The sequence below is a fragment of the Apteryx mantelli genome, chromosome 16, assembly GCF_036417845.1.
Source record: "Apteryx mantelli isolate bAptMan1 chromosome 16, bAptMan1.hap1, whole genome shotgun sequence".
NCBI classification, from domain to species: Eukaryota; Metazoa; Chordata; class Aves; order Apterygiformes; family Apterygidae; genus Apteryx; species Apteryx mantelli.
The window spans coordinates 17,457,633-17,484,928 of record NC_089993.1 but is presented as its reverse complement, the minus strand read 5'-3'; the positions used below and the strand labels follow the sequence as shown (position 1 = coordinate 17,484,928).

Below are 27,296 nucleotides of genomic sequence, written 5' to 3'. Positions count from 1 at the left end.
GTAGAAGTTAGTAAATACATTAAAGGGCAGTATCTTGCTAGGAATCGCGGCCTTTGTTTCAACTGAAGAGTTGTAAAACTTGTATGTTTAGCAGACCCATATTGCTTACGAGTGTTTACTGCTAACTATTGGTTGAGTTTATGCCAAGCCTCCAAGTATGTTATCAGGAATGTTACCAGCTTTACTCTGGAACAAGCAGACATCTGACAGCTCCTGGGTGGTTCAGTTTGCCAGCAAAGCTCAGTGGGTTTATATTTACTTCAAGACTTACATTTTACTCTGCAGTTTTGAGCTCTACAGCAAAGCTGATAGCACTCATAGCAAAAAAATTTCCAGTCCATGGAATTTAGTTGTCAGCCAGAGCTTAAAGTTGAGAGACTAAATGAGATTTCAGCATAGTTCAGTGGTCTGCTCTGAAAATTCTGGGTACTGAAGAAGATGCCACAAGTCACTCTAGCCAACTGTCTAGGATAGTCAAGGGTCTTCAGTGAATAAACAAGCCTGATCCCTTCCCTCCCATGCGCATGCATGTAAGACCATCTTCCTTATACACTGACTAACAGCAGACTGACTGACTACAAACAGCTCTCTTTGGTATGGGCTACCAATCCCTTCTGCTCTTTCAGAGGAGGGGGAAGCCCAACTGCCCACAGTGGGCTTTGGGGACACAGTGCCACTGCCTTCTATTTCTTGACAGAAGACATGTAACAGTACCAAATCCTGAAAGCACATCCCTGTCTTGTTATGGTAGGAAGTTTACACAGAGTACTCAGTTAAGTCCAGGTTCTGTCCTCCTTTCAAGATCTGTAATCTCCTTTTCTGCTTTTATTTTTCTCTCTTTGTAAAAAGTCAGTAGAGAAAAAAGGAAGCAGCCTGCATTGCTGCGCAAAAGGCAAAACAGGCTCATTTTAGCAAAGGAAAGCAACAGTCACCCAAGTGCTTTGCTAATCATTTGCTCGCTAACTGTTATCCAAAACTTAAGAGAAGGCACATTACAACCCTAAAAATAGACTGCAGCACTGCTCAGCCTTGGACAGGCCTAGCCAGGGTCAGGGCAGTTAAGGATTCATTCCAAAGCTGCCAAAAAGATAACCAGTCCTTGGAGAGCATCACAAGAGGTACTCTGATGAAAGATGAAGTAAAAAAAGTAAGTATGGTTATCCAACAGAAGAGAACCCAGAAGAAAATTAAGCTTCCAGAATCATTTATATTTACATCAATGTTTGAAAAAAAACCCAAAACCCTGAACCTTCACTATCAGAGCAACACACTCAGCCCCAGGCTGGAGGGAAGCAAAAAGTGAAAGGAGAGTTAAGCCTTCCAGTCAAAAACCTTAAGGCTGTTTAAAGAGCAGGGCTGACATGCTCTGAAGGGTCTTCAGTCCAGCCTGACAGAAAGGATACTGTCCTTGCTTTGAATAATTTTCAAAAAGTATATAAAAAAAGATTATTGCTACTCTGACATGGACAGAAAATAATCTACAGGAGAGAAAGTGCATGCCACATCCTTAAAAATACCCACAAGTGTACCAGCTACTACGAACTACAGGCACCTAAGTACTAAAGGTATACAAACAAGAAAGTCTCTAGCAATTCCTCCTTCATTCTAGCCTTCTTCCCGCAGTGATTTTTATTCTTCCTTGCACAGGCACTTTCTAAATTCTATATCCTTGTGCAGGGAAGGACCTCCAGTTTTCCATCCCAGCAAACAGAACACTCCCACAAATACACAACATTCAGAAGGAATTTTAATTAACAAAATGGTCCAGGAAAGGGGAGGGAAAACCCCAAAAAACAGGCCACTGCATTTGAAAGGTTGCATGTCAGTCACTAGGTATGCCTGCAAGCCCATGCACAGGAAACCATTTGGACCTTTGTCAGTGCAGAACTAGTCTCAGCTTCCAGAACCACTTCTCTACTCCTTCCTTATATAAGCTAAATATTATATACATATATAAAAAAAATACAAACTTGAGTCTGTTATAAAGTGGCTTCTCTTTCTTTCTCTCCCTCTCCTATGCTCGCTTGGCACATGAACGCATGCAAAGCTAGTAGGCTCCGAGGGCTGCACACACAGCAGGTTTTGGCAACAAAAAACACAGCTAAAATAGATAAGCAAGATTAAAAGCCACTGAATTGAAAATCATATATTTTTCCAATGGTATAGAATTAGAACTACAGCTACGACTTTTAAAACGTAAAGAGTCTGTCATCCTCTCTCCCAGCTCATGTCAAAGTTCATAGCAGCATAACACGAGATTCCTCAAGAAACATCAAGCCAGTGTTCTCTGCTTCAGGAGTGAGTTCACAGGTCAAAGTTCAGTCCGTCCGAAGAATCATGGGGGGATGTTCACTGTCTTCATCCAATCTAAGTGAGTTGGTTTCATCTTCCAGGCAAGCTCCACCCACAGCACCCAGGTCATCTGTATAGGCTGCAGAGAAAAGAGTAAGTAGCTGAGGGATCAGCAGCACAAACTGAAGCTTGGATCCACAGAAGTGACCGATTCAAGCTGAAGTACCAGACGTTACTTGAAACGGCTTCATTGCCATCCTACGTTTGCCTTCGTCATGAACCATGCCCCTCCAAGCCAAGAGCAGTTTCTGACCAAACTTCAGAACTCCGTGTGTGCAGAAAGCGTGCTGTTTTTCTACTCCCACCCGTGAACTACAACAGCTGCAACTGCAGCACTGATGCTGCATGTGCAGACTATGCTTCCTCTGCAGTTGAAGCTGTGACTTGAGTGCCGTACAGAGATGGTAACTCTGTATGCGCAGGCTCCATTCACTTGAGAAACTCCAGCATTAACCAAATTCTCATCTGCTCAATTTAACAAAACAGTGAATCATGGTAAAGGGTCACCATTTCTACAGAGGAACTGTGGGAGCACTTACCACAGCCCTGGTAAAATAAGGGCTGTAGTTCAGATGCTTTCCACAAGGTCCAGGTGCGGAACTCTTGTATGAAGTAATTTTGTGTTAGGCACCTCAAATAACATCTGGCAAATACTGCAAACATTGCAGTAACCAACCACAATCCAAGACAAAGTTCTACCTAGGAGGTAGCAAAGATCACTGATCCATCTAGATGAGGCAACTGTACTTGACAGATGCTCTTTTCCTACTGCTCACCAATGCTTCACATCACATTGATAGTTATGAAAAGCTCAGTGTTGAAACAGAAGAGCTCAAGCAGCCATCTAGAACAAAACAATATGCAGAGGTGCTCTCCGCCCCATTTCCAGCCTTCTCCTTACCATGCCTTGTGGGTGAGGAAGGCACATATGTACCTTTAGTCACAGCAGCACTGTACGTCTGTGCTACCAATGGTCGGTCATGGGATGCAGACTCTAAAATTTCGTTGGCTGGCTCCATACTGCCATCAAGCCTACCAAGCAGAGAGAGGTTAGCTGGAGAGGTGATCTACCTGGGCGCAACAGAGCTTTAGCTAACAGCTACACAAGAACATCTCATTAGACATGCAAGAATAATACATGTACACATGTAACATGAGAAACTTTGTCCCTTCAGGAAGGCCTGGCACCTTTTCCCACCCCCTGTACTACATATCACTTGCACTATGACAGAAGTATCACACCATTCCAGAGGACTGTCAAGAAGGCATCTTTGACTATATTTCATATTTAACACTGAAGACACATCAACCATGCATTTACCTCTGGGGCATGGTATCAGGATCTAAATCCTAGCAGCTGATGCTAGGGAAAAAAATGACTCAGACTGCACGTAAAAAAAAAGTGCAAAAAAACCCCACAAAAAAACAAAAAAGCAAGCAAGCAAAACCCCCCCCCCCAAACCCCACAATCCAATCAGCACTATTACAGATTGTCTCTTGAGCTCTGTCCACAACAGAGCTGGTTGCTTCACATATACTGAAAACCCTTCTAGTGAAGGTATTAGACCATTTCAGAGATTAAGAACTTGATAAAAGCTTCACTCTAAACAGACATCACTTCATCTGCAAATGAAAGCACAGGTCAAGCCTTGAAGTGTTCAGATAAAAGTTTTCTAAAAGATCCATTCTTGACCAATATTACACAGTTGACAGAACTTGCAAACCTGAATCATCAGCATGAGTTACTGGCTTTAATTCTATGATTGATCATAAACGTAATCCAATCATATTACCCTGTCTGCTCCCTACAGACCTTAGAAAAATAACAAGGCCTTGTTATATTTCCCTGAACCTTTCTACAGTACTGCTACCAAATACATAGTTTGGCTGGTCTTATATGAGCAAGGGAATTTAATAAAGATACCTGTAGAGAGAGAATACAGGTAATTCCATAGGTTAGACTCCTCTGTGTAAAATCAAAATAATGTCTCTTTCTCCTCTCTGTCACCACTTCATTTATTGATGAAGTGGATGGTGCGTCAGATGTTTCAAATTCTTGTCAAAGTAACTGAACTTAAACTGCCAAGTAAGAGGAAATAGGAGCATACGGCTAATAATGATTGACTCTTCACTGCAATCAGACAGTGTTAAGTTTCTGCTGGTAGGGTGGTGCTTAGTGTAGTAGATACTAGGAAGAAAAATGCAGGGGATTCTGAAGTTACTCATTCATGTCACAGGTCTGAAAAAAAAAGTAGTTTAAAGAAATGAGCTGTTCTAGGTTAGACTTTGGCAACAAGGTAATAAATTTAAGAACCAACTGGATTTTGTAAAGAAATGCAGTGGTCCTCAGCTCACATGAACTTACTTGTGCTGCTTCATTAGTGTGCACTCTCCTCCTTCTTGGGGGTCTAGGTTGTACATGTAGAGATACCCATCAGCAGCCCCCACCAATAAACGAGGGATCTTCTGAATTCTAGAAGGGTTTATGGGAGAGCAATAGAAATGAAGAATATAGGCTTCATATCAGCAAAGAGCCTCCCTCCTCCCTCTGTGATTTTAAGCCAGTATTTTCCATATTGTCACTTCTAGATAAGGAATACACAGACAGAGCACCTAGGAAGGAACTGTGTGCAAAGGAGTAAGGCATAACCACTCTGTGGGGCTAACGGGATGCCCATAGGAATCAGTCAACTCATACATAACACAATAAAACAAATTCAGAAGTTACTATCCTGTTATCAGCTTTGTGCAACGCTGCAGGCCAATATTGTAACATGAAGTATTTACTTATTTCATAAATGTTACAAGGCTTAATTATTGCTTAAACTGTGCCTTGAGATCCGAGAAGAGAAAGTACAAACATTAAGTCATTTAGCATAAAACTATAAAACCCCCCACAAAATAAGTTTCTACTGCTCAGCTTATTGCTTTGGTAGCTGTGCCGAACAGGCCCTGCCTTTGGCGAAGACAGAATAAAGACTACATTTAGATATCATAATTAACTTTAAATGAATGCTATGACATTAGCTGTTATTTTAGAGACAAGAATAATATGAAATTGCTTTCAAAGACTTCTTTAACAGAGAGTTAACAGATTCTGCAATTTAGCAACATAAAATACCATACTACTCCGTGTATCTCTAAAGTAAGTGCCATAAGCCCACGGGTGTGTTCTCAAAACCCTTCTTTCAAAATTAGAAGACATCATCATCTTTAAACAACGCTTAGAAATAGCCTATTGCACATTCAAAATTATGCTCCTCCCCAGACTGTGAGATTAGCACTTTCACATAGCTCTTCAACAGAAAGAGGCCTTGAAATAATTACAGATGAACCAATGCTCTGCCTATTACCCGCTTTGGTGGAGATGAGGTACATCCTACAATGTCAGCATTTCCCTAGCTCAATAGTGGCAGCCCAGTAGCTGACAAATGCAGTTTCAATTTCTTTACTCACGTAGCAAGTGCACAGATGTTTTTGTGTCCACAGAACGGCAGGCGGACCGTAGCAAAGGCTCTACCCTGGTTGAACATTTCTGTGACTTGAGAGGGCAGATAGCTTGTTGAGGCCATGAGCACTTTTCCAAAGTAACCTGTCCAGGTTGTAGGCTCTTCCTGAGGTCTACAGTGCAGAAAAAGGCAAGGGGGAGGGAGGAGAGAAGAGACTCTGACTTTGGCTCACGTTGTAGAGACAGAGGTGTAAGCACTTTGAAACCTTTATTTCTGAAGATGTTAAGCAGTTATTTAGTTTCTCTTCAGAAATAACTAATACCATTGAGAAGTCTGATATACTCCATCTATGCTAACGGCACATATGTGCCTTACAATACCCTCAGCCTGTTCCTGAAGAATGTTTACAATAAACTGATACTTCTGTTTATAAAACTGCATTTCATAAGGTTCATTACATACGAGCAGGATCCATTGGGAAGTACTACACCTTATCAACAAGTTTTTAATTCATCTGCTTATCACCAACCAAATCATTGTCCCCAACACCTTCCACAGAAATTATAAATAAGAATATCTCCTCAAATCCTAAATAAGAACATTTAACAACTTGTCGCCTTTTAAATTTCCTATAGGCAGCTGGAAGGTATTGTTGAGGCAGTTCTTCCCATATCAATGCGTGAAGAGGCAAAACACAAACTGAAAACATTTAACTGCCTCACATTCCTCTGCCAAGGACATCCAATTTCCCTTTGGTAGAAACACCTCTTCTATTCACTAGAACAGCGTGCAGCTCAGCAGCAGCTGATTCATAATAGACTTGCTATGTCCTTAATTTTCAAGAAGTGTTCAAAAGAAGTCTGTCCATACTTTGGAGAACACATCCTGTCAAGTATAATCAATTTAAAAGCCTTTCTCGAATAATCTAAAGCACCTTTGAAACCTACTTTTCTTTCACAGTCTCAAGTTTGAAGATATGCACTGTCTCTGTGTTACTGGATGCAGACAGAAACATGCCATCCATGCTGAAAGCCAATGAACAGATGCTCACACACCTAGGGGAAAAAAAAAAAAAAGAAACAAAAAACCCAACCCCCCAAAACATTGAGGCATTAGTATTGACATTCAAACGTGGCATCAACTGGTGTAAGAAGAAAGGTACTGTTAAGTATCTCATGATGCTTAAATGGGAGTATTAATTCTCCACATTGTTAGGCAGGAGTCTCTCTGCACATTCACCACTAAGGAGTTCTACAATGTTCACATAAGCTGCAATGTGAGAGCAGGGAAGAACTCTGGCAGCATGGCAGAATCACTTGCTTTTTTTCCCCCCTCATATCAGAGACTGCAGGTCACTCACAATTAAGCCAAAGCATCTGAAGGATCTGTATAATTAAGCAGCTTTCTCAATCATCACTGCTTTGCAAATCAGAAAGATAACATTTCTACAGTAAGCCTTCCTACTCACTGATACTGTCTTAAGGCACTTCAAGAGCAAAATCCCCATTAATGACTTTCAACTCTGACATATATTAGATATGGGATCAATTAGTAAGTCTGAACCCAGACTTACCTCCGCATAGAATCCAGAAAAACTACAGTTACTACTATCATAAGCTACAGTATCACGTCACAGTGATGTCCAATGATCACAGTGCTAGCAAGATTTAGAAGAGAGCGAAAACATGAGCTGTACTGCCTCTGTTTCACACCCCCATTTTGTTATGGAACTGGAATCTATCCCAAATGAACCTCCAGTGGTCTTAAGGAAACTAGCATAAGGGTCTCAAGAGAAGTTGCACCATGGAAACCAAATACAGGAATCAGTTATTTTGAAATAACTATTCAGAAAACATGGCAGCCATATGCCAAGCCATAGGAATACTATATACCTTACAAAAGGTGACTCATGTTAAACAAGTGCCCTCACCAATACATTTTTAAAAGGCAAGAGTAAGTACAATTCTGAATGGATTGATTTGTAAGATAGACAAGTCTGAGGGAGGGAAATTGGAAAGCATTCAATCTGAAAATGTTATAAGCATACAGGTAGGGGCCAAAGAAAATGAAAGAAGGCAAAACAAACAAACAAAAAAACAAAAACACCCCCCAACCCCCCAGGATGTCAACTCAACTGTGGAACATACTGAAGATCTACTGCAAGGAATGAGCCTTAGCTAGTTATTTGAACTTTACCTCTTCACTCCCCTTCGGAATTCAAAGAGTTTCTGTCCCTCTGGAATGGAAAATACTCTGATCACTGTCCCCTGTAAAGAAAAAAAAAAAAAAAAAAAAAAAAAATGGAGGTTTTCAGGGTGATTTTTTCATTTCAAGTACCTGCATTGTGCCTTAGCACTGGTGAACAGTGGAATCACAAGCAATAACCCATTTTGCTATAAACTTACCACAGTTGACGTACACCACACATTAACATAAAATATTTATGGACCTTATTCCTAGGATGTATTTGAAGAGCAGAGAAATGAGAGGTGAAAGCTACTAATGTAAGAACAAGCTCAGCATCAAGCACAGCCCCTTCTTTGATCATATTTAATCATGAAAACAATCACACTACCCACTAGTACAATCACCTGGACATATTTCTGCTTTTATCAGGCGAAAGCATGTTACATCTCTAGATTCTAAGCATATTATCCAAACAGGAGAGGCCTCACATTTTCTAGTTTATACAGTTCAAAGAGACAATAATTTGTCATCGTGTGTTAAAGATAGGAAAGATGCTTCTCTCTGACTTTAACTGTCATGTTTTCATTAGGAAGACAGCATCAAAATAAGACAACTAATATCTAATACATATCCTGCACTAATGGCAGGAACGCTTAGAGAATTGCCCTGATTACAGCCAGATTAAAATGTATTTATTTAAATAACCTTATTACCCAACATTTCACAGCATGAAAATCATGTCAAATATCATTAACAGTTCTTAGATTTGTCATTATAACTGTAAGTCTTCCTTTTTGGCACTTGTACAGTTATAGTGCCTTTTTAAACTTACTTAAATTGCTTTGAAACAAATTTCATTTTGATCACTGTAGATAAGTCCATAAAAAGCCACCTTACCTTTTCTGATGCAGTGGCAAGTTTAGTACCACTTGCGTCAAACGCCAAAGCAGCCAAGGGACTGTCATGAGCTGGGATCATATTAGCAGCTCTCTGCAGGAGTGAATCAATAGAATAGAACCTTAGTACAGCACAGATTAAGAGCTACATGTTCACAGCTTAATCCTCTATGTACAAGAGCATTTAAGGCAAATTAGGTCTTATTCTGTGGGCAACAGCTTCAATATTTGTCTCAGTAACTGGTAAAACAACAGTATAAAAATTATCACTGAGGCATGAATACCAATGTGCAGAAGGCGGCTATTTAAAAATAAAATTCAAATACAAGTTACTGTATTTCTCTACCTATATGCCTAACTCCACTCATCAAATATTAATGTCTTTCTTTTCTTTGCCAACTTTCTGTGAAGTCCAGCTATAACAGATACTGCAAATTGTAGTAGGGGGAGCTAACCTGAGCGTCTAGTAATTCTTCTCTGAGAAGGTTAAATCATTTCCAAAAACTGCATCTTTAAAAGCGGAAACAGTATTCATAAAGACCCATACCAGATTGATGGTGTCAAAGACCTGTACTTCTCCAATAGTTGCACTCCCTGGGTAAGCCAGGTAGCAGTTGTCATTGTTTATTGATAACGCGCACAGTCCTAGAGGGATAAAAAAATTGAATAAAAGAGGCAAATTCCAAAACTTATGTAGCAGAGCTTCTGATTCTATATGTTTGAATATTGCAAATATCAATTCAGGTCATCCTCACAAGGTATTGAGGGAAACAGGAAAAAGGACAAGCAATCTCAGGGTCAACCTGCAACACATCCAACACTTGACTATAAAGACTAATGAAGTTTAATAGGAAGTACAAAGAACTGTATAAAAACACTAAAAACTACAATAATTGATGACGAGGTAGAATTTCCCAAGCTCACCATGACTCTGGAAGCACTAACCTAACATATGCTTTTAACAGTAACAAATTCAGGCAATATCTAGTTTGTATTCCCCTACTTCTCCTTTCTGAACTAAGATTTTGATACATCCATTCTAGGAAACAAGGATACCAGGAAGATACAGCTCAAGGCATGGGCAGAATTTGCCATTTGTTCCTAAAAATCTCACCTGGACTGAATGGGCAGACTTTACAACAACACTTGTGTACTTGTCACTTCAATTTGAAAATGGAATTAACGATGCTTTAGTTCCCTCTAGGAAACACAGAGTCATGAACAGACACAGAATACACTTTTTTCAGAGTTATGTTAGGGTCTAACAAAATATTTACCTGCAGGATTGGGAGGTGTCTCCCTGATTGTATGTAATACCTTCATGTCTCGTATGTTGTGTATATAAAGAGACTCTTCCAAACATACTATCAGCCTCTAGACAAGGGAAAGAAGATGAAATGCTGGTATAAAAAACAGGGTTTATATGAAGTTATCAATCCTAAAAAAATTGTGCCCAAAAATGCAATAGGTACCTTCCAATAGAGAAAAGGTTGTACCCACCTGATGGGAAGAAATAAGACTCTGATAGAAGATACACAAGATACACCTCTTGACAAGGCTTCAACACCACAGTACTACACTCGGTCACTTGAACTGACCAGTGCACTTGACTCCTCTCAACCAAGCTAGTGCAAATTGATTTAAATGAAAATGATTTATATCACTAGTTTAAATCAGCAAACCAGAAACCTTCATTTAAAGTGATTTCATTGTAATTCTACACCTGCCCTCATGTATTTTTACCCCCAAAAGGACATAATTTTCTGCTTTGGCTAAATAGAAAAATACACAAGACATACCTTTTTTAAATTAGTTACAGAGCCTAATGCCTTCTCATATTCTTTAACCTTTGTGAAGGACTTTTTTTTTTTAAACTTGGATTAAGTTCAGCATCTCATTTGTGTTTTGTTAGACTACATCTAGATGACTAACAAGACATTCACCCATTTTACACTACCTCACTATGCCAGAAATCTAACTGGCCACTATGCCCCTTGTGATTTTAAATAGGAATCTCATCTTCTCAAACCTCGCTGCAGGTGGAGAATGAAAAAGAGGATCTCTTCCTTCAGAGGCCATTTTCGCACTTTGAATGATCTAGTTGAATACAGAGAAGCCTGTATCTGCAGCAGAGGCTACTGATGATTTAGTACTATATCAAAGTACGAAAACTTTACTAGTTCAGTGATACCACTTTCTTAAGTATTCAGTAAAACTGTATTTAAAAAAATATTACAAAAGTGAATGTATAACAACTCAAATTTTAAGCCTAAACAGGAATGGTCTGTTTCACTTAGTTTTTACATTTAGGACCATAGGATGATTCAGGTTGGAAGGGACTTTCAGGAGGTCTCTGGCCCAACCTCCTGCTCAAAACAGGGTCAGCTACGAGGTCAGACCAGGTTACTCAGGACTTTCTTTCTAAGGAAAGACATAAATACAGAACAAAAAATGCTTAACCTAATATACTTACTCAGATGCCATACGATTTTACGGAAGTTTGAAACCCACTTCCTCAATGAGATATATGATGCTAATCCCCATGTCCCCAGATCAAGACACAATGAACAATGTTTACACTGTGAAAGAACAGATCAAGCAGCTTTGCCTAAATTAGGTTCGGGTACGTATCTGAGGGCCATACTAAAAACTTTGAAATTTTAGTGTCTCATATAAAAAGTATTAAAGAATCACACAGGAGTTTCCTATCTGCTTTTTAGGAAGATGCCATGGGATACTCTTCATGTGAATATTAATACCTGACCATTTCATATGTGTGAAATCACATCAAGTGTCTATACACCTTTCCAAGCTATAACTGGAAAAGTAAAAATTTCAAATAGCAACTCTGTCACCAAGGGCAGGGGGGAGTAGGCAGAGAGAGTGCCAGAGTAAGACCTACAATCCCTCCCCTTGTTTTCACCCAGTCAAAATTACTACTCACCTGTCTATTGAGTTTCACAGCCAAGATGGTGTTGGAGTAACTGTAGTTGCAAATCTCAGTCCCCTTCTTAAAGTGACAAACTTTCAGCTTGCGTGGAGCTTTAAGGCTAACTATGGCCACCAGACTACTGGAGAACAGTCTCTCCACAATGCACACATCTTCTGTGTCAGCTGAGGCACCACAATAAGGGGGGAAAAGATAGAGGGAGATTTCAGGAAGATGATGATGCACATTAACAGACAATATTTTCTTAGACAGTTATTTCCTAAGAAAACAAACATTCTGGTGCAACAGGTCACTAAGTGAAGGAAGGATGCAGGATGGGTTTTTAAAGCAAAAAAGCTACACAGTGAATGCTGATTTACAAGGGCCTTTTTCAGACATCATGCCAGTTTATGCTTCAGAACACTGTCTACTATTTTTTTCCATTGATCCAAACAAAAAAGTTGCAAAATGATGTAATATACCAAGTTATCAAATTCCAGAATCTTACAACCTTCTGATTATCTCTTCATATACCCTGCCAAAAAAATCTACACTTGCCTAGATTTCTGTGATGCAGTGCATGAGAGGATTTTTGGTGACAAACAACATAGCATTTCTGCACATGGATCCATGAAGAAAGATTACTGTATTCAAAAAAGCTGGTCAACTCATTTGCTAAGGCTGCTTCAGCCACTGATCAGTAGGTATGTGTATATATACATGTGCGTGTGTATATATATACACATATATACACACACATATATGTATTTTAAACACACTTTTACCTAATAGTTCCTAAAAACACTTTGAATAGGAATCACTGAAGCACAGCATGTATGCGTAGCCACAAAGCAGCTTTATTTTTTCATGCATTCTACCATAAAAACACTGGAGGCAAAGGAGGAACACAGAGTCACTATTCAGAGTTTGGGCAAAACGGCAGGAGGGAGTGGAGTCCAGGCTCTCCAGCAAAGAATTGCTTCCCAGAGCATCTGATTATAGTCCGGTATGAGACCAAGGTGGTAGGAGTCCAAGGCCCATCATCAGTTATCCTGGCACTTGTTTCCCCCTCCCTTCCTGAGGCTTCCCTCGGAAAGCTGTCTGGACATACTCTTCAGAGCAGTTTTTAAATAGTCAAGAGGAACACCGTTCAGAAGAGTATGGGGGCATTTTGAGCACTGAGGTAATCAAAGAAAACAGAAAGCCTATTCCCTTGCTAGATAAATGGCAGTTTCTAGCAAAGCTAGCTGCACAGATGCATTTGATACCAAAGCAGAATGAAGAAAGCTGTTAAACATCAGAAGGAAGCAGAAGAGAGTTTTACTAGATCTCTAGAGCTACCTGCTATATCTGCCATTCCATTACAGAGTAGAACCAAGACAAGCTATTTGAGCCTTTGGCCTTGGTCCATTATAGCAGTCAAACTTTTCAGAAACCAGTATTTGGATTAGCACAATGCTTAATACTTTCCAAACAGGAATACTGACAGTTATTTCTGAAGGCTTTTGTTTTGGCCAACAGATACATCAAACTACTAACATGTTCTCATTACCAAAGACAGAAATTTCCTGAAAAAGTGTTATCCGTCCTACAGTCCCAGCATATGACAACGCCATGGCTGTGTAACATACCTGGTTTTAAAGTGATTACTCTGGGCAGTTATTTCAGAAAAAAATTGAAAACATTTAAATTCTGTAAGCTCTTCCGAGAGAGACAGCATGCAAAAACAGCCTCCTTAAGGAAAAGGAGCTGGTTAATACTAAGCTGTTTCAGTATTCTGTGCAACAGAATTGACTTTTCTCCAAATATTCTATCAATATAATATTTTTCCAGAGAGACTTTGAAAATGCAGTTTCCTCATTTCTGCAAGTGGGATAGTGCATTTTAGCAGTAATTTTGTTTTCAAGTTGTTCTCCATTTTCTTGATGCCACAAACACCACATGAAAAGAGGCACAGGTCCACGTTCCTTGAACCAGTCTGGTAACATAACCTACATTGTAAAATATTTAATAATCTTTTATCGGATTTCCATCTACCCCTGGAGCCCTTCATAATTTCACAAGAGTTAGAAGACCAGCATAAAGAGACCAAAACGCAGTCTGACTGCTCCCTCTTCCTGGGGAGGGGGAAGTCAGCTTCTTTCCCCATTCAGGAACAACTGTGGTACAGCTGCTGGGATTTTCTTTAACTCTCCCAGGGCTGGCAGGAGAACAGATATTTCAGAGCAGAAACAGCAGCAGAAATTTAGATGAAAAAAAGTGTTGTACTGCACTGCACTGATGCAAGTTAACCAGCAGAGAAGGCATGCAGGGAAGAGCACTGTTAAGAATTAAGCAGCCACAGAAGCATGAAGAAAAACTTTCAGAGAAGAGCCTTAAAAACTAGAGAAATTTCTTCAGTCTGGCAAGAAAAGACTTGCTATATTACAATACAGATGGTATTTTTAAGGAAAAAGCTTTTAATCAAGTTCACCTTAAAAAATAAGGGATGCATCTCTGTTCCTTTGTCTTCCCATAACAGGAACGAGTAAGGGATATAATCTCTTCATAGCTGCCAAGTCATGTATGCTTTCAATGAGAAATCATTCAAGTGCCAGGCTATACTGCACATCTTATGTCCAGCTGACCTGAATTAACCATATTTTTAGAAGCACTAGTTAAGTCCTACAGTAATGTAGTTAATCACAGTTTTTTGTTTTTTGTTTTTTCTATTTGTATACTATTCCTTACACTGTACAAGTGAGGATTACTAAAAACCTCAGATTGAAAATACAGTCAGAACAAAGAGCAGAACTGTAACGTGATTTAAGTATCAGCAAGGGGAGAACAAGCAAATACGTAACAAGATTACAGCTTTATAAACAAAAGCATGCAGCATCACAGACAAGGGCTGGTTAGAACCAGATAGATAATGATCAGCTGTGCTTTTATTCAATTTTTAATCCAAGAACAAAGCAGGCTATAAGCATTCGTTATGCCTTGAAGCACCCTCCACTATAATACTTATTTCTATAGGGGGATCAACTGAGCAGGGAGTTGGGCAATTTTTACAGTCACAGTGATGAGAGCAGACAGAGAAGCCTCCCATCCTTTCCAGTCATGCTGTCAAACACAAGACAGCTACAGTGTATATATCAGTTTACTTTAAACACCTACACAGTCCTGAAAAAGTCCTCGCCCAAAACAACATGAAGTTTTTAGAACCACTTACCAACTAAATTGGGTTGGGGAGAGAGAAGAGAAAGCCTCAAAATACCTTTCCTTCATGGATTGAGGTACCCAACAGGCAGGAAGTTCTCTACCTCCACATCAAGGCTACAGCTTTAAACAGGCATCGTTTTCAACCCCAAGACTCAAAATTATTTAACAAGTAATTACGCAGAAAAAAAAAAAATCCAAGTTTTCAGATCTGCTGCAGAAATTGCATGTCCTATGAGCATAGGTAAAGTCAGGATGCCTTACACAGCTCAAACTATCCATTTTCTACTAAAAGTTCTCTTGCCTTCTGTGCTCTACACATATAGTCCTAATGCTCATGGAAGAAAACTTCTAATGTGAAAGAAGTTAAGCTAATAAAGGCAGCCTAGAACAATTCCAACACAGGACTGGAATCAGCAGATCTAAATTTAATCCCAGCTACTTCAACAGTTTGCCACAAGATTTTGAGCATGGCACTTTATCTAATCTGTACTTCTTCTTTCAAGGACTACCTTAGAAGAAACAGCTCTGCAAAGTTCAGTTTCTCTCAGTATGTCTATTCAGCGTCTCATACAATGGGAACCATCTTCATTGAAGTCTTTTAGGGTCATATCAGGCCAGATACTATAAGTGCCTAAGATACTACAGAAGTCAAGTACCTTCACTAACCAGTAGAACCAGACCATGACTCAAATGGACAGATCTAGCTGCAACACCTAAGTTAAGCTGACCACAGGTGCCTAATTTGAACTTCATAATTACTTCTCTCCATTGACTGTACTGTATACAGAATCAGGCTGTCACCATGGGTAACAGGTGATGAATCACACCATTTTCAAACTTAAGATGCCACAAGGTCAGGTCACTCAGGGAATGGAGTCTGAAGGCAACTCTTTTGTAGCATGATACATTAGGATCCTACTACAAACCCTGGCATCATAGTCACCGGTACTATCTGTTCACACAGAGTTTATAGGAAAGCAAGGATACTCATGCATAGCATTCATAATTTGTTTATTAGCATCTCAAAAAAGGGAAGAGGATGAACTCCTGGCAAAACAGGGGGTAACACTTCTCCCCTGAGCCTCCCCCCCTTTTCATTTCATATCCTATTCAATTGTGATCAGTAATGGAAGAGTTACTGGAATTTAGATTATCCCCCTTTTGGACGAGAAAGCCTTCAGCTATCATGCTCAAAACCATTTTTCTAACAGCAAGAAGTAGAATAAAAATTAAACAAAGTTAATAACCAAGGCTTCAGGTTTTCTGATAAATAAAGGTATATCAGTGGTTGCCTGCCCCAAAAGTCAGGCTAAAGACCCAAAACACTCTCCTGGCCCATTGAATTTTGTTGTACTCAGTTGCTAACCTGACTACGGGCCATAAAATTACAAAAGCAAATAGTCCTTCTCATGGCTAATACCAGATTTCACAGCATGCCTCCTGATTTTAAATATATAACACTGATATGTAATTTTACCCTGCCAGCAATTAATTGTTTTGTATTTGTGTGAAATTTCATCAGAAACTTAAGGTTCCTCTCATGTGACTCTCAAACAACCTGTGAAAAAATGAAACATGTCTTATTCTTCCTGAATTACGTCAGCTGATGGAATTGAAAAAAAGGGGGGGGGGGGAGAAGAAAGAAATAGATACTCACTGCATTCATAGATTTGCTCTAATTTGTCCACAGAAGAAAGAGAGAAGAATTTGTAGCCTGATTTACTGCCAACAGCAAGGGACCTGGAAAAGAAACAAGCCAGTCAGAAACAGAAATAAAATCTGCTATGAATTACCCTTGGACAGATTCCTACCCTGTTCTAAAACTCTCGTTGGGGGTAGCCCAGGAGGAACAGCAAGAAAAAAAAAAAAAAAAGGCCAAATAGCTTCAGAGTTGCCCCAAGTGTGGAATCTTATTTCATGTCTTCAGACATGAGAGTTCACAGCTTAATTTAAGCCTACCACCCAATTCTTATCGGCAGTTTCTCCCTACCATTCCATATGGACTGAAACTGAAAGATGACTTGAGTAATGTAATGCAAACCAATTACATCATTACCTCACCATGAAAGATGACCTACAAGAAACTCCTTTTAAACTGGGCTTGTCAGAGGATTTCACATTGCAGCCTTCCCCACCCACCCCCAAATAATTTTGAAGTTAAAAAAAATAAATAAAAAGGAATTAAAGACTGCCAACTCTAATTTTCCTCTGTTTTTATCTGATGACATTCAAGCATGTCCTAAGAACATAGTTAGGTCTCAATCTTAAAATAAATCATTAGCTTCCAATAAGCTGTATTTTGATACACTGAACTGTCAAGTCATGCAGTACAAGGCTCAAACCAAACCCGGTCAGTCACTCTGCCACACTACCCTCCTGAACTCAGTAAGATGAGTCACTATAATCCAGATGCACTATCAGTTCTGCATTTAGAATATAATGCAGATTCCTAGATTTCTTGCTCTTTCCATATTCCCTCTCCTGGCTCCAGAAGCGAGCCTTTTTTTTTTTTTTTTAAAAAAAAACTTCGAGGGCCTCAGAAGACTAAGAACTGTTACTAACATGGCTCTCTGAAATTAAAGTTCCAAGCTATAAAGTGAACAGCTGTATTACACTATGACCTTCTCTTCTAGAAGAAATACAACTGGCAGAGTTTGGTTAAGAAACCATACTTAAGAAGATTTAAATGCTCAAAATATGCACCATCTAAGCAGGAAGAATAAGCCTCTCCAGAGTCAATAACTATGACATTAAATAAGCATATCAGGCTTAAAGACAGAGAAGCAACTGTGAAAAACAAATTCCATTGCTACTCTAAGTCACCGTAAAACCACTAAATTTAATTTTACTTTAGACAAAATTGATAAGCTCAACATACTGTATCTGATGAGTCGCCAAAAGCTCTTTAGCATCGTTCTCAACAAGTTTTTGGACAACTCAGTGAAAATCCAAATTCTGTGAAACACACGAACCTAATTCAAAAAAGTCATGAGTTAGCTCTTCTTAGATCATCTACTGCTTCCCTCGAAAGAAAGCTGAATGTAGAATGACATTAAAACTGTCACTTCAAAGGTAAACAAGCACTCAACCGAGTTAAAAATAAGCAGTCACAAGGCTCCTTGCAATACAAACATTCTACAAAAGACATAGGGCGATTTCCTCATGGAGGATTCCACATTGCCTAGTAATACACTAACAAATAGCTAAATTAATTCCTGTACTGTATTTATAGCTTTAAATACACAATATTGCTGTATCACTCTTCTAGTGACAGTATCCTTGGAATCAGAAAGCAATCCCCATTTTTCTTGTCCTACTGACCACCCATACTTCATTTAACTGAGCTTTAAACAAGGAATTGCTAAAGCAAGCGGTATACATGATAACAAAAATCATTAGGCAGGATAATAGGCAAGAAGAAAAAGCCACAGAACTGCTCTCCCCATCCACTGCAACAGATTTTTATTTTTTCTTTCTGCATCAAGGTGAGGAGAAAGTCAGAAAACATTTGCTTATGCAGGAAAGTTCCACAAGCTGTGTCAGCACAATTAAACTTGTTCCAGTATACAAGCATAACAGCAGAACTAACCAATTTTGTTCAAAAATACCATTTTTGGTTTTGCAGGTTTTTTTTTTTTTTAAAGTGCTCTCAAATTAGACAATTGGAAAAAAGTTTTGTATATGTAATAAGAGAACCCACTAGGCTAAGTTATACTGCCATAATCATAATGATTTAAATTCCTCATCTTCCCTCACACTGATATTACACTTAAGCCCTTAAGACACCTGATAGCTATTTAAATGTCCAAATCCCACAATGATGTCTAAGCATCTAGACAAAATTACCTCACCTCCTAAAAATGTGCAACCGTATGGGAAGAAATAAGATCAATATTCCATTCAGCTATCGCTCAGACAGACAGTGGCCAACAAGAAGAAACTGAAGTTTAACAGAAGCTCCTTTTACAGTGTGGGCATTAGGCTTTATTACCACCAATTTTCAGATGCTGATGAGAGACTGAAATTGAAAATAAAATCAATATCTAAAAAAACCTAATGTTTTTCCTTCTAACATTATGCTATACACATGTGGTTTTAGCCCTATTATGTGTAGCCTCTATTACAAGCTCCTTATATTGTAGATTTTGAGCTATTTCACCATCAGTTGTCTACTCCATACAAAATTACCAATATATCCATGATTTACGAAGCTGTATTTACTCACTTTTTTCAAAGACAATACTGTAGTCTGATCCAAGGCTATATAAATCTTGAGAGCATTTTTAAGAGAAGCTGTCATAAATAAAGTTAACCGCATCAAGTAAATCGTGTTTTGAGATATTTCACACACTCATTTCAAGATGCTGACATTCACTGTGAAGTATACTCACCTAGAGTGAGAAATGAGCTGATTCAATCTCTGTGGCTATTTCAAAACAAGTTTTTTCAGATGAGGTAGAAACTGGTACAGGTTTTCTTTTGTTTCTTTAATATAAACACCAAAAGGAAGAAAACCAGTTTTTCCTTTCCATATCATAAAGGACTTTAATCAGAAAGATTCTAAGGGTAACCCTTTCAAAGATTAAAATCAACTGCAGCTGCAGTATAGACACGACTTGAGAAGCCATTACTATTTTAACTGGTTAATTAAACCTACTTTCATAATGATACAGTCTCATTAAACTAACACTCCATCCCATTTCAAAACCAATGTAAACTTCTAGAGAAAAAACACTTAGTGAGCAAAGGCTTATGATGAAGAGGGAAGGAAAAAAACCAAACAATGAAATGTCATAAGAAAAAAACTGTTTAAAAAGCTAACTTTGCTTTATTTTCCTCTCTCCCAAACATGTGGTGAAACCAAAGTTATAACATCTTGCAGACATGTCTAAAATACAAACATTCTTGACCTTTCTATTAAGGCACGAGCCAAATACAGAAACTCTGGTATGTTCAACACTTACCAGCAGTGCTCCAAAAACCTATAGGAGATTTTTCCATTGGTCTTACATTAAAAAAGAAAACAAAAACAAACAAAAACAAAAAAACCCCAACCAAACAAAACCCCAAACCCCCACAAATTTAAATCTGCTACAGCAAAAGGAGGCCAGAATTTCCATCACTTAACAGGCAGCAATAGTTTTGCACTACAGAAAGTTCATAATTCAAGTAAACATCACTACTCTTAAGAGCTAAGTGATGTCTCTTTCCTCTATTTTTCCTTTAGTCTTAAACCCTCCTTGGAATAAAGATCTTTCCTGTCCTGATCCTGTCAGGAATCACCATGAATGACACCTGAACCTAGGAGAAATGAAGGCAGAGAAGTGAATGCTCAGCTCACCTAGTTTCTTTTACCACAAGCAGGTGTACAAGAAAAGTAAAAACGATGCTGTAATACAGAAACCCAAGCATCACATGGCAAGGGAATTATAATACAACTTCAGACATGAAGCACGCTATAAAGCTTTAGCTGTATAAACTTTTTGCTCACAACATAGAATCAAACTGATTTATTGGGGCAAGAAAGGGCAGAGTTAAATCAGAAAGAACAGATATATGGACTGATAGTTGTCTCATGTAGTTCCACACAAAAAAATGAGAGTAGAGACTGCAGAGGATGTTGTCAATAAGACATATCAGTGTTTTCATTAGAAGTCCAAACTCAAGGTTTTATGTTGTACTTTAGTCAGGAGTGTGTTTTGAAAACTGCAGTGACTGTTTCCAAGTACTGTCACTTGTTTTTAAAAAAACAGCAATGAGAACCTCTCTAAAATCTGCTAACTTGTGCAATTTCACAAGTAGGTTGCTTTTTTCTTAAGTAGACCCTGAAGGCCATTTAAGTGAATCTTCAGGTTTTTTCAATGGTATTTCTCCAGAAATATTTGTGTAACAATTTAAAGCTTAAAAGTTTTACCTATTTTATATCTATATGTAAACCTTGAGATCTTAGAATTATACTTTGGTTAGAAAGTTAAATACTTCCATTACAACTGGTCATGGTTACATTTATGAAAAAGTTAAACTCATTTCACAGAAATTCATATGAGCTTTTAAACCCACAATGTAAATGTGTAATATAATAGTTCTCCCAGACAACATAAATACAAACAACACTTAGCTTAAAATGGTACTTTTTACCAAATGTATATAGCTAAAGATTTGTAGCTGCTAGAATATACTTGCACCAAGATCACCTACAAGCTTCTTCTGCACAGTTTTGCCAAGATACCTGAATTCTGATCAGTTACTTCACTTATCTGCAGCCTCTTAATCAGAAAATGCCAGTCACGCTGAGTTGTGCAATGATTGATTCACATGGGAGAAAGGCTAGGTCCAAAACAAGCAAATTCTCATCTTCTGAAAATGATCTTATCCACATTTTACTTAATAAGAATGTACCATAATCAAAGAGGAACCCACAAACCAACCGCTTCTGCTGCATTATAGATGAGGTGTTTTTCAAGCAGAGTCCCAGTCTCAGCCAATAATTCAAAATCCTAAAGTAAATAAAGCTTTGGGCAACATGGAATAAAGAGGAAAGACAAGTCTCTTGGAATAGTATCTATGTCATTACAAGCTAATGTCACTACATACAGCATTCATGAATGAACCTTAAAGAATGGTAGGTGTGAAAAAATAAAAGATAAAGAAGATACCGGCTTCTATCATGAGAAACTGCAACAACTGAGGAAAACTTACAGCAACTTGTATGTTGAAAGCATTCTTCCAGCTATCAACAAATCAACTTCCCCAAGAGTACAAAATAGTACTGTAGGTTCATCGCCTTCCTAGAGGATGCAGTAATTTGAGCTTTACAAAGGGTTTAGTAATAAAAAGTTAAGTAAGACCTATTTTTTCCAGCAACAAGTACCACCTTTCCCTTACACAAGGCAATTGGGACTACTAGCTAGGTAAGGAAGACACATTTGAACATAAGTGGGACCAGCACCTTGCTGAAGCTGAAAGTGAAAGCTTTAAATGGAACAGCAAAGCACCCATGTCGTTTAGCTTTCAGTTTTGTCCGTCAGTGATCTTTTCAAGAGCACACCTTAAAACACTACGTGAGTTCTACTGATCAGGAAGATGTAAATAAAGCTTGCCTTTCACATGTTGATTGAAAGAACATGCATTTGTTCACCTTGTCTGTCTTGAAAAAAGGATTCTATTTACTTGTAATATAAGTTGAAAACAAGTACGCTTTCTGGGGCTCAGCATGGGAAAATGTAATTCATTCCTAGTAAGAGTTCTTCTCAGCTCTTTCCACCTGGCAAATTGTGATTTTCTAGATATCTAATAATAACATGCTAATAGACCCAGATGGTTGACTTCTCATTTCTCTATTCAAACGAGAAACTGAGACAGATCATGCGTGGGAGGAAAAAACAAACAAACAACAACAAAATCAGAAAACCTTCACTTTAAACAACTTCTACAACTCAGTTAAATTCTACTCAGTTTAAGAACTAGAATACATCTTGTTTTTTCAGGTCACCCCACACCGGACAAGCGTTTTTAGAAAGAAATTGCTCTCAAAGATGTCTCTAAGACTTACTGTTTCACACTTTTCTTGAACAGATTTCTTTCAAGATACTTTATCAGGAAGAAGGGATACTTATTCCACATCATCCACTTATCCTATTTCTCTCAGTGGGAATGACCTTTTATATATTCTTATGATTTTGAGACCAAAAAAAAAAACAACCCAACCAGGCACCTTTTTCTCATTATGTAGTTTCCATAATGCATAACTGAAAACCCAAAAGATGCCAGGAGGGTGAGAAAGACTTAGCAGTCCAAGATTTTGAATTACAAAGACTATATATGGGCTAGAACTGGATTGCATAAAAATATAGTTGCATCATCACAAAAATTTCCCTGTCAGCCATTCTCAAGGTGGATTTAAAACAAACAAACACCCTTAATCTACTCACACAATGGAAGTTAGAATGTTGAAGGCAAAATGCAGCTATAACATGAAAATTCAAGGGTTTTTTTGCATATTTATGAAAAAAATGTGGAAAGTAGCATACACAATTGAGAATTAGAGAGGAAAAAAAAAAGAAAAAAGTCAGCCATGTTCCCCCCCCCTTTTCTTTTCTTCTCTTTTGATAAAAAGAGTTCAAAAGGAATCACACTTCACTCTTCCTTGAGGAAAAAACATTTCTCCTAATAGCCTTTCAAATAAAATTGCATCAGAAAACTATTCTCCCTACTAAGCTAACTGAACATTTCAAGTTGTACAAGCCAAAGAAGACTGAGATAAGCTTATACTACATTTGCTTTCTTTTTCCTTCGGTCTCAGGTCAGTTCTCAAGTCAAGCCTACAACTGTCTTGTTCAAAACAAATATATTCTTGTCTTGTGACAGCTTGGTGATATTTAACTATATACAGTTTTCCACAAAGCTAAGGAGCAAGTGAAAACAGGCACTAGCTTTAAGCAAGCAGAAGTAGTAAAGCTTTAAATCATCAATCTGGGCAGCACAGTTTAACTTCAAGCAGTTATACAATGGCCTTTACAAATTCCAACAGACAGAGGTGACAGATTTCCCAGTTATTATGACTTGTTTTACCTAGTAATGGGTAAAAAATGGATGGTATCTGAGCACAACATGGGTGTGTACATTCAACGATAGAGTGAGCTCTATAGGGTACTCAATAAAAAGTCTGAAAAGCAGCTGCAAAAGTCTTCAGCTCCAATCAACAGAATAGACAGATAATGATTTACTTACACATGTGTAGAAGACTATTTCTCCCCATGTCATATATCATAAGTAAATACTTTTAAAGTTTCCTGTCTCAAGTCTATTCAGCCCCACTTGTTCTTTTCACCCCAGAATCCCCAACATAACCTACAAAAGCAAATACAGCTTTCCCTTCTGTGATGCAAGAGATGTGGCCTCTCTCCTCAAATTTAGCAGTCACCACAAGCAATCTTCTTGCCTTCACAATTTCCATACACTACAATATACGCTGAAAAGAAAGTCAAAGCTATTGTGAGAACAAGTTACTATTGCTTATAAAACTAACAAATAAGTTGTTAGAACCCCCACCCCAAATCCACAAGTGGATTACATTCTGTGGTCCCAGTCTGAGATCATTTCCTCTTACTCACTTCCTAAAACAAAACTCCTCCTCCTTTCTCATGTACAAGTTCCTTTAGGTTATTCCCACCAGTCTCACCTCTTAAGCATTTAAAACAGTCCCATCTTCCTTTAAAGAATCTTGATTAATCCAGTTCCTACTATTAGCACCTCTTAAATAGGAAATATTGCTCTAAAATATCCCATATAAAAAGTAATATGCTATAATCTAAATATACTGCAACAGTCGAGTGTTTTGTAAGATGCATAGCATGGACCATCTGACTCTTTCTAGAATTGAAACAAGCTATGGAAGCAAGTACGATTTCAAGGACTATATTCCTCTCTATACAAAGAGACTCTTTGGAAAGATTCAAAACCCAAGAGAAGCATATGCTCATAAAAATACCTCTAAGTCTACGGCATACTGCTTCCCCACAGACAGCAGGTGAAAATAAAAAAAGCTATATGAAAAGACAGCTGCAACAAGCTGTACGCTAAGCCTCAGCAACTCCAGGAAGACTTGGGCCCTCATATTATCTCAGCCTGTTCTAAAGATCTGAGCATCATCAAGAAGCAAAAGCAATCATCTCTCCTGCTTTCAGGAGAAGAGGGAGCGATATTTCACAAGCGCAAGAAGAAGGATAAGCTCCCTGGGGGGACAGCCTGGGGGAGGGAGGAAGGCAACGTGCTGTAAACCACAGCTCCAGCAACCATTAGCTCCGTTCTGCTGTGCCTCCTTAGGGGAGCGGCTCTCGCACCCCGCAGCTCCACGGGTAACCTGGGGGTGGGGGGGGTGTCATCCCTCCTGGCCGCAGGGATGACACAGACCCCGGCCCCACTCCGGGGCACTGAGGGGAGAGGAGGGGGATCCCCTACAACGGGAGGGGGACGGAGCCAGCGGGGAGGGGGGAACCACACAGGCTTCTCGCGTGTCCCCCGTCACGCCCCCCCCAAAGGCCGAGCCCCCTCCAGCGCCCCCCCCAACGGCCGAGCCCTCCCAGCCCCCCCCTTAACCAAGCCTCCCCAGGCCGCGGCGCGGCGGGCCCGGGCGCCGCCCCCTTACGTGTTGTCCTGGTTGAAGTTGGCGAAAAGCAGCTGGCCGTTGCCGGCTTCGCCGCTCTGACTGGCCAAGTTCATGGCGGCGGCGACGGCGCGGCGGCCCTCGCCACCCCCGTCCGGCGGGGGGACGCCCGCAGCAGGCGGCGCGGCTCAGCCCCGGCGGCTCCGGCCCCCGCCGCGCACCGGCGGCCTCCTCATGCCCGCGCCAGCGCCTTGTTTACGCTCCGGGCAGCGGCGCGGCGCGGCCCCGCGCCTGCGCCGTCCCGCCCCTCCCCAGCAGCCCCCGCCGCCGCGCAGGCGCCCTTCGGCGCGGCCCGCCGCCGGCCCGCCTCTGGGCCACCGTACTGCCGCCGCGCACGCGCCTGCCCCGGGGCGGGGAAGGCGGGCGGGCGGCGGGGAGAAGTTGCGCATGCGCCCAGGTGGTGGCGCCGAACCTGGTTGGAGAAGGGGCGTAGCGGCGTCGCAAAGCTAAGCGGGCTCCTCCGCGGTCGGCCGCTGGATGGGAGACCGCGGCGGCACTAAGGGCGACGCACTCCGTGCCAGGGGGAAGGACGTTGCAAGGGAATTGCTAAGGCGTCGCTGTCGGCGTTGTGTGGCCAACGCCCGTCCCCGATGCTCTTAATTTCCCCCTGTGCACGGTGCTCTCCCTCCATTCATCCCTGGTGCACGGACCTTGTGTCTGGCGGAAACCCAGCCTGATCTCCTCTGCTGCAAGCTCACCCTCTCCCCAGGTTTCGGTGGCTGGAGCCGTCATTTAACATACTTTTCCCTGCCAGCTCCAGCTTCCCAGACTCTTATCCCCTGCTTAGTTCAGGGGAGAGACCTGCTCTGCTGTGCAGGCAGTAACGCTTCTGATCGGGACCGTCCCAAGGACCCCCCGTGCCACCCCGCTGCTCCCAGCTCCCTTCTGCTCCAGGAAGCTGCTTCCATCCTGCCTCCCTGTCGGACTGCCCGGCTGCAGCAATTCCCTGCTCCCTTTCCGTGCCACCAGCGCGGTGGTGCTTGCAGCAGGCAGGGAGGCGGCAATATTCACGGCAGCTTTGGGTGGCTGGTCCCATCCGGAGCAGGTGCTGGCAGCGGCTCCGTGTCCCCATGTCCGAGGGAGAGGAGGCAGGGCCCGGCTGGTCTCCACGTGCCGGGCGGGACAGCGCACCCGGCAAGCGGGTGAGACGGGAACGCCGCTCAACTATTGTATTACCTTTGTCTCTTTTTGCCCCTTTTCTCACCCTAATATCCCAGGGAATCAAGGCATTTTGCAGAGACTGAAGCGAGAAACCTCAGAGCGCGCAGCCAAATGCACGAGCGTCGTTCGCGGACGGAGAAGCCCAAGCACGGGGCGCAAAGCGACGTGCTCCAGGCCGCCCAACGAGCAGGCGGCAGAGACGTCCCCAGGGTCTCCAGCTCTGAGCCCAGCCGTCATTTTTTTATTGCACGTTTCCATGCTGCCGGTGTCTTTGCAGTTCTGCTTCGTACCACGGGAGGTCACCAAGGCTTAGCAGATGTGGCAGCCCCCCACGCTGCGCCCGGACTCCTCAAATTCCCGTCTTCTGGCGCGCAGGCCTGGAAACAGATTGCAGCTGGGTGTAGGCTGGCATATGCCAAGGGTGCTAGAGAGTGCCATAAATTCTTGTGGGCAAAGTTATTCACGGCAAGGGACAGATTTTTTCCCCATCTGGGCTTTTGTTACTGCGACCACAAATCTCTGTCTAACTGCTAGCGCTTGGGTTTTATTTCTTTTGCTAGGGCAACGCCTCCGGAGGCTCCGCGGGCAGGAGAGGAGGCTCTGCTGTGCCGGCGTTACGCACGCCGCGTTTCGCAAAGCTCGCAACGACGTGCAATTGCCAATGGCCTTATCGTGCCCAAGGGTGCACCTGCCTTTGGGGATTATGAGCATTCCCCAGCTGCGAGGACAGGCAGGCAGTACCAGGGGGAAATTTCAAAGCGAGGAGACTTGTGGGCTGGGAGATTCAGGGAGAGGCTTTTTATGAGATGAAATAAAATGCAGCCAAGAGTCACAACTGAACTTGGAAAGCCTGGAAACTGGATCAAAACCAAGCGCGTGTTCCTGAAAAGAATTAATCTCCAGGAAGTGAACCGTGCAGTGCTTTCCTGCAGGGAGAGCGGGGGACGTTGGTATTC

General features: G+C 40.9%; 1 protein-coding gene across 3 annotated transcripts; it reads right to left on the bottom strand.

Annotated features, from left to right (window-relative positions):
* Window positions 1-1,729: 1,729 nt before the first annotated feature.
* WIPI2 (WD repeat domain, phosphoinositide interacting 2) lies at window positions 1,730-25,372 on the bottom strand. Of its 3 annotated transcripts, none has more exons than XM_067306454.1 (12): window positions 25,162-25,366; window positions 16,672-16,754; window positions 11,829-11,998; window positions 10,162-10,258; window positions 9,432-9,529; window positions 8,886-8,978; window positions 7,998-8,068; window positions 6,749-6,856; window positions 5,809-5,973; window positions 4,718-4,825; window positions 3,287-3,384; window positions 1,730-2,431 (listed from the first exon to the last, which is right to left on the bottom strand). In XM_067306454.1, exons 1-12 carry the CDS (start codon window positions 25,233-25,235, stop codon window positions 2,319-2,321), a joined length of 1,278 nt encoding a protein of 425 aa, XP_067162555.1. In that variant the 5' UTR covers window positions 25,236-25,366; the 3' UTR covers window positions 1,730-2,318. The 3 variants fall into 3 exon arrangements, with proteins under 3 accessions (XP_067162555.1, XP_067162554.1, XP_067162556.1); XM_067306453.1 differs by having other exon boundaries at window positions 3,254-3,384; window positions 25,162-25,363; XM_067306455.1 differs by lacking the exons at window positions 1,730-2,431; window positions 3,287-3,384 and adding an exon at window positions 4,301-4,591 and having other exon boundaries at window positions 25,162-25,372.
* Window positions 25,373-27,296: the final 1,924 nt, after the last annotated feature.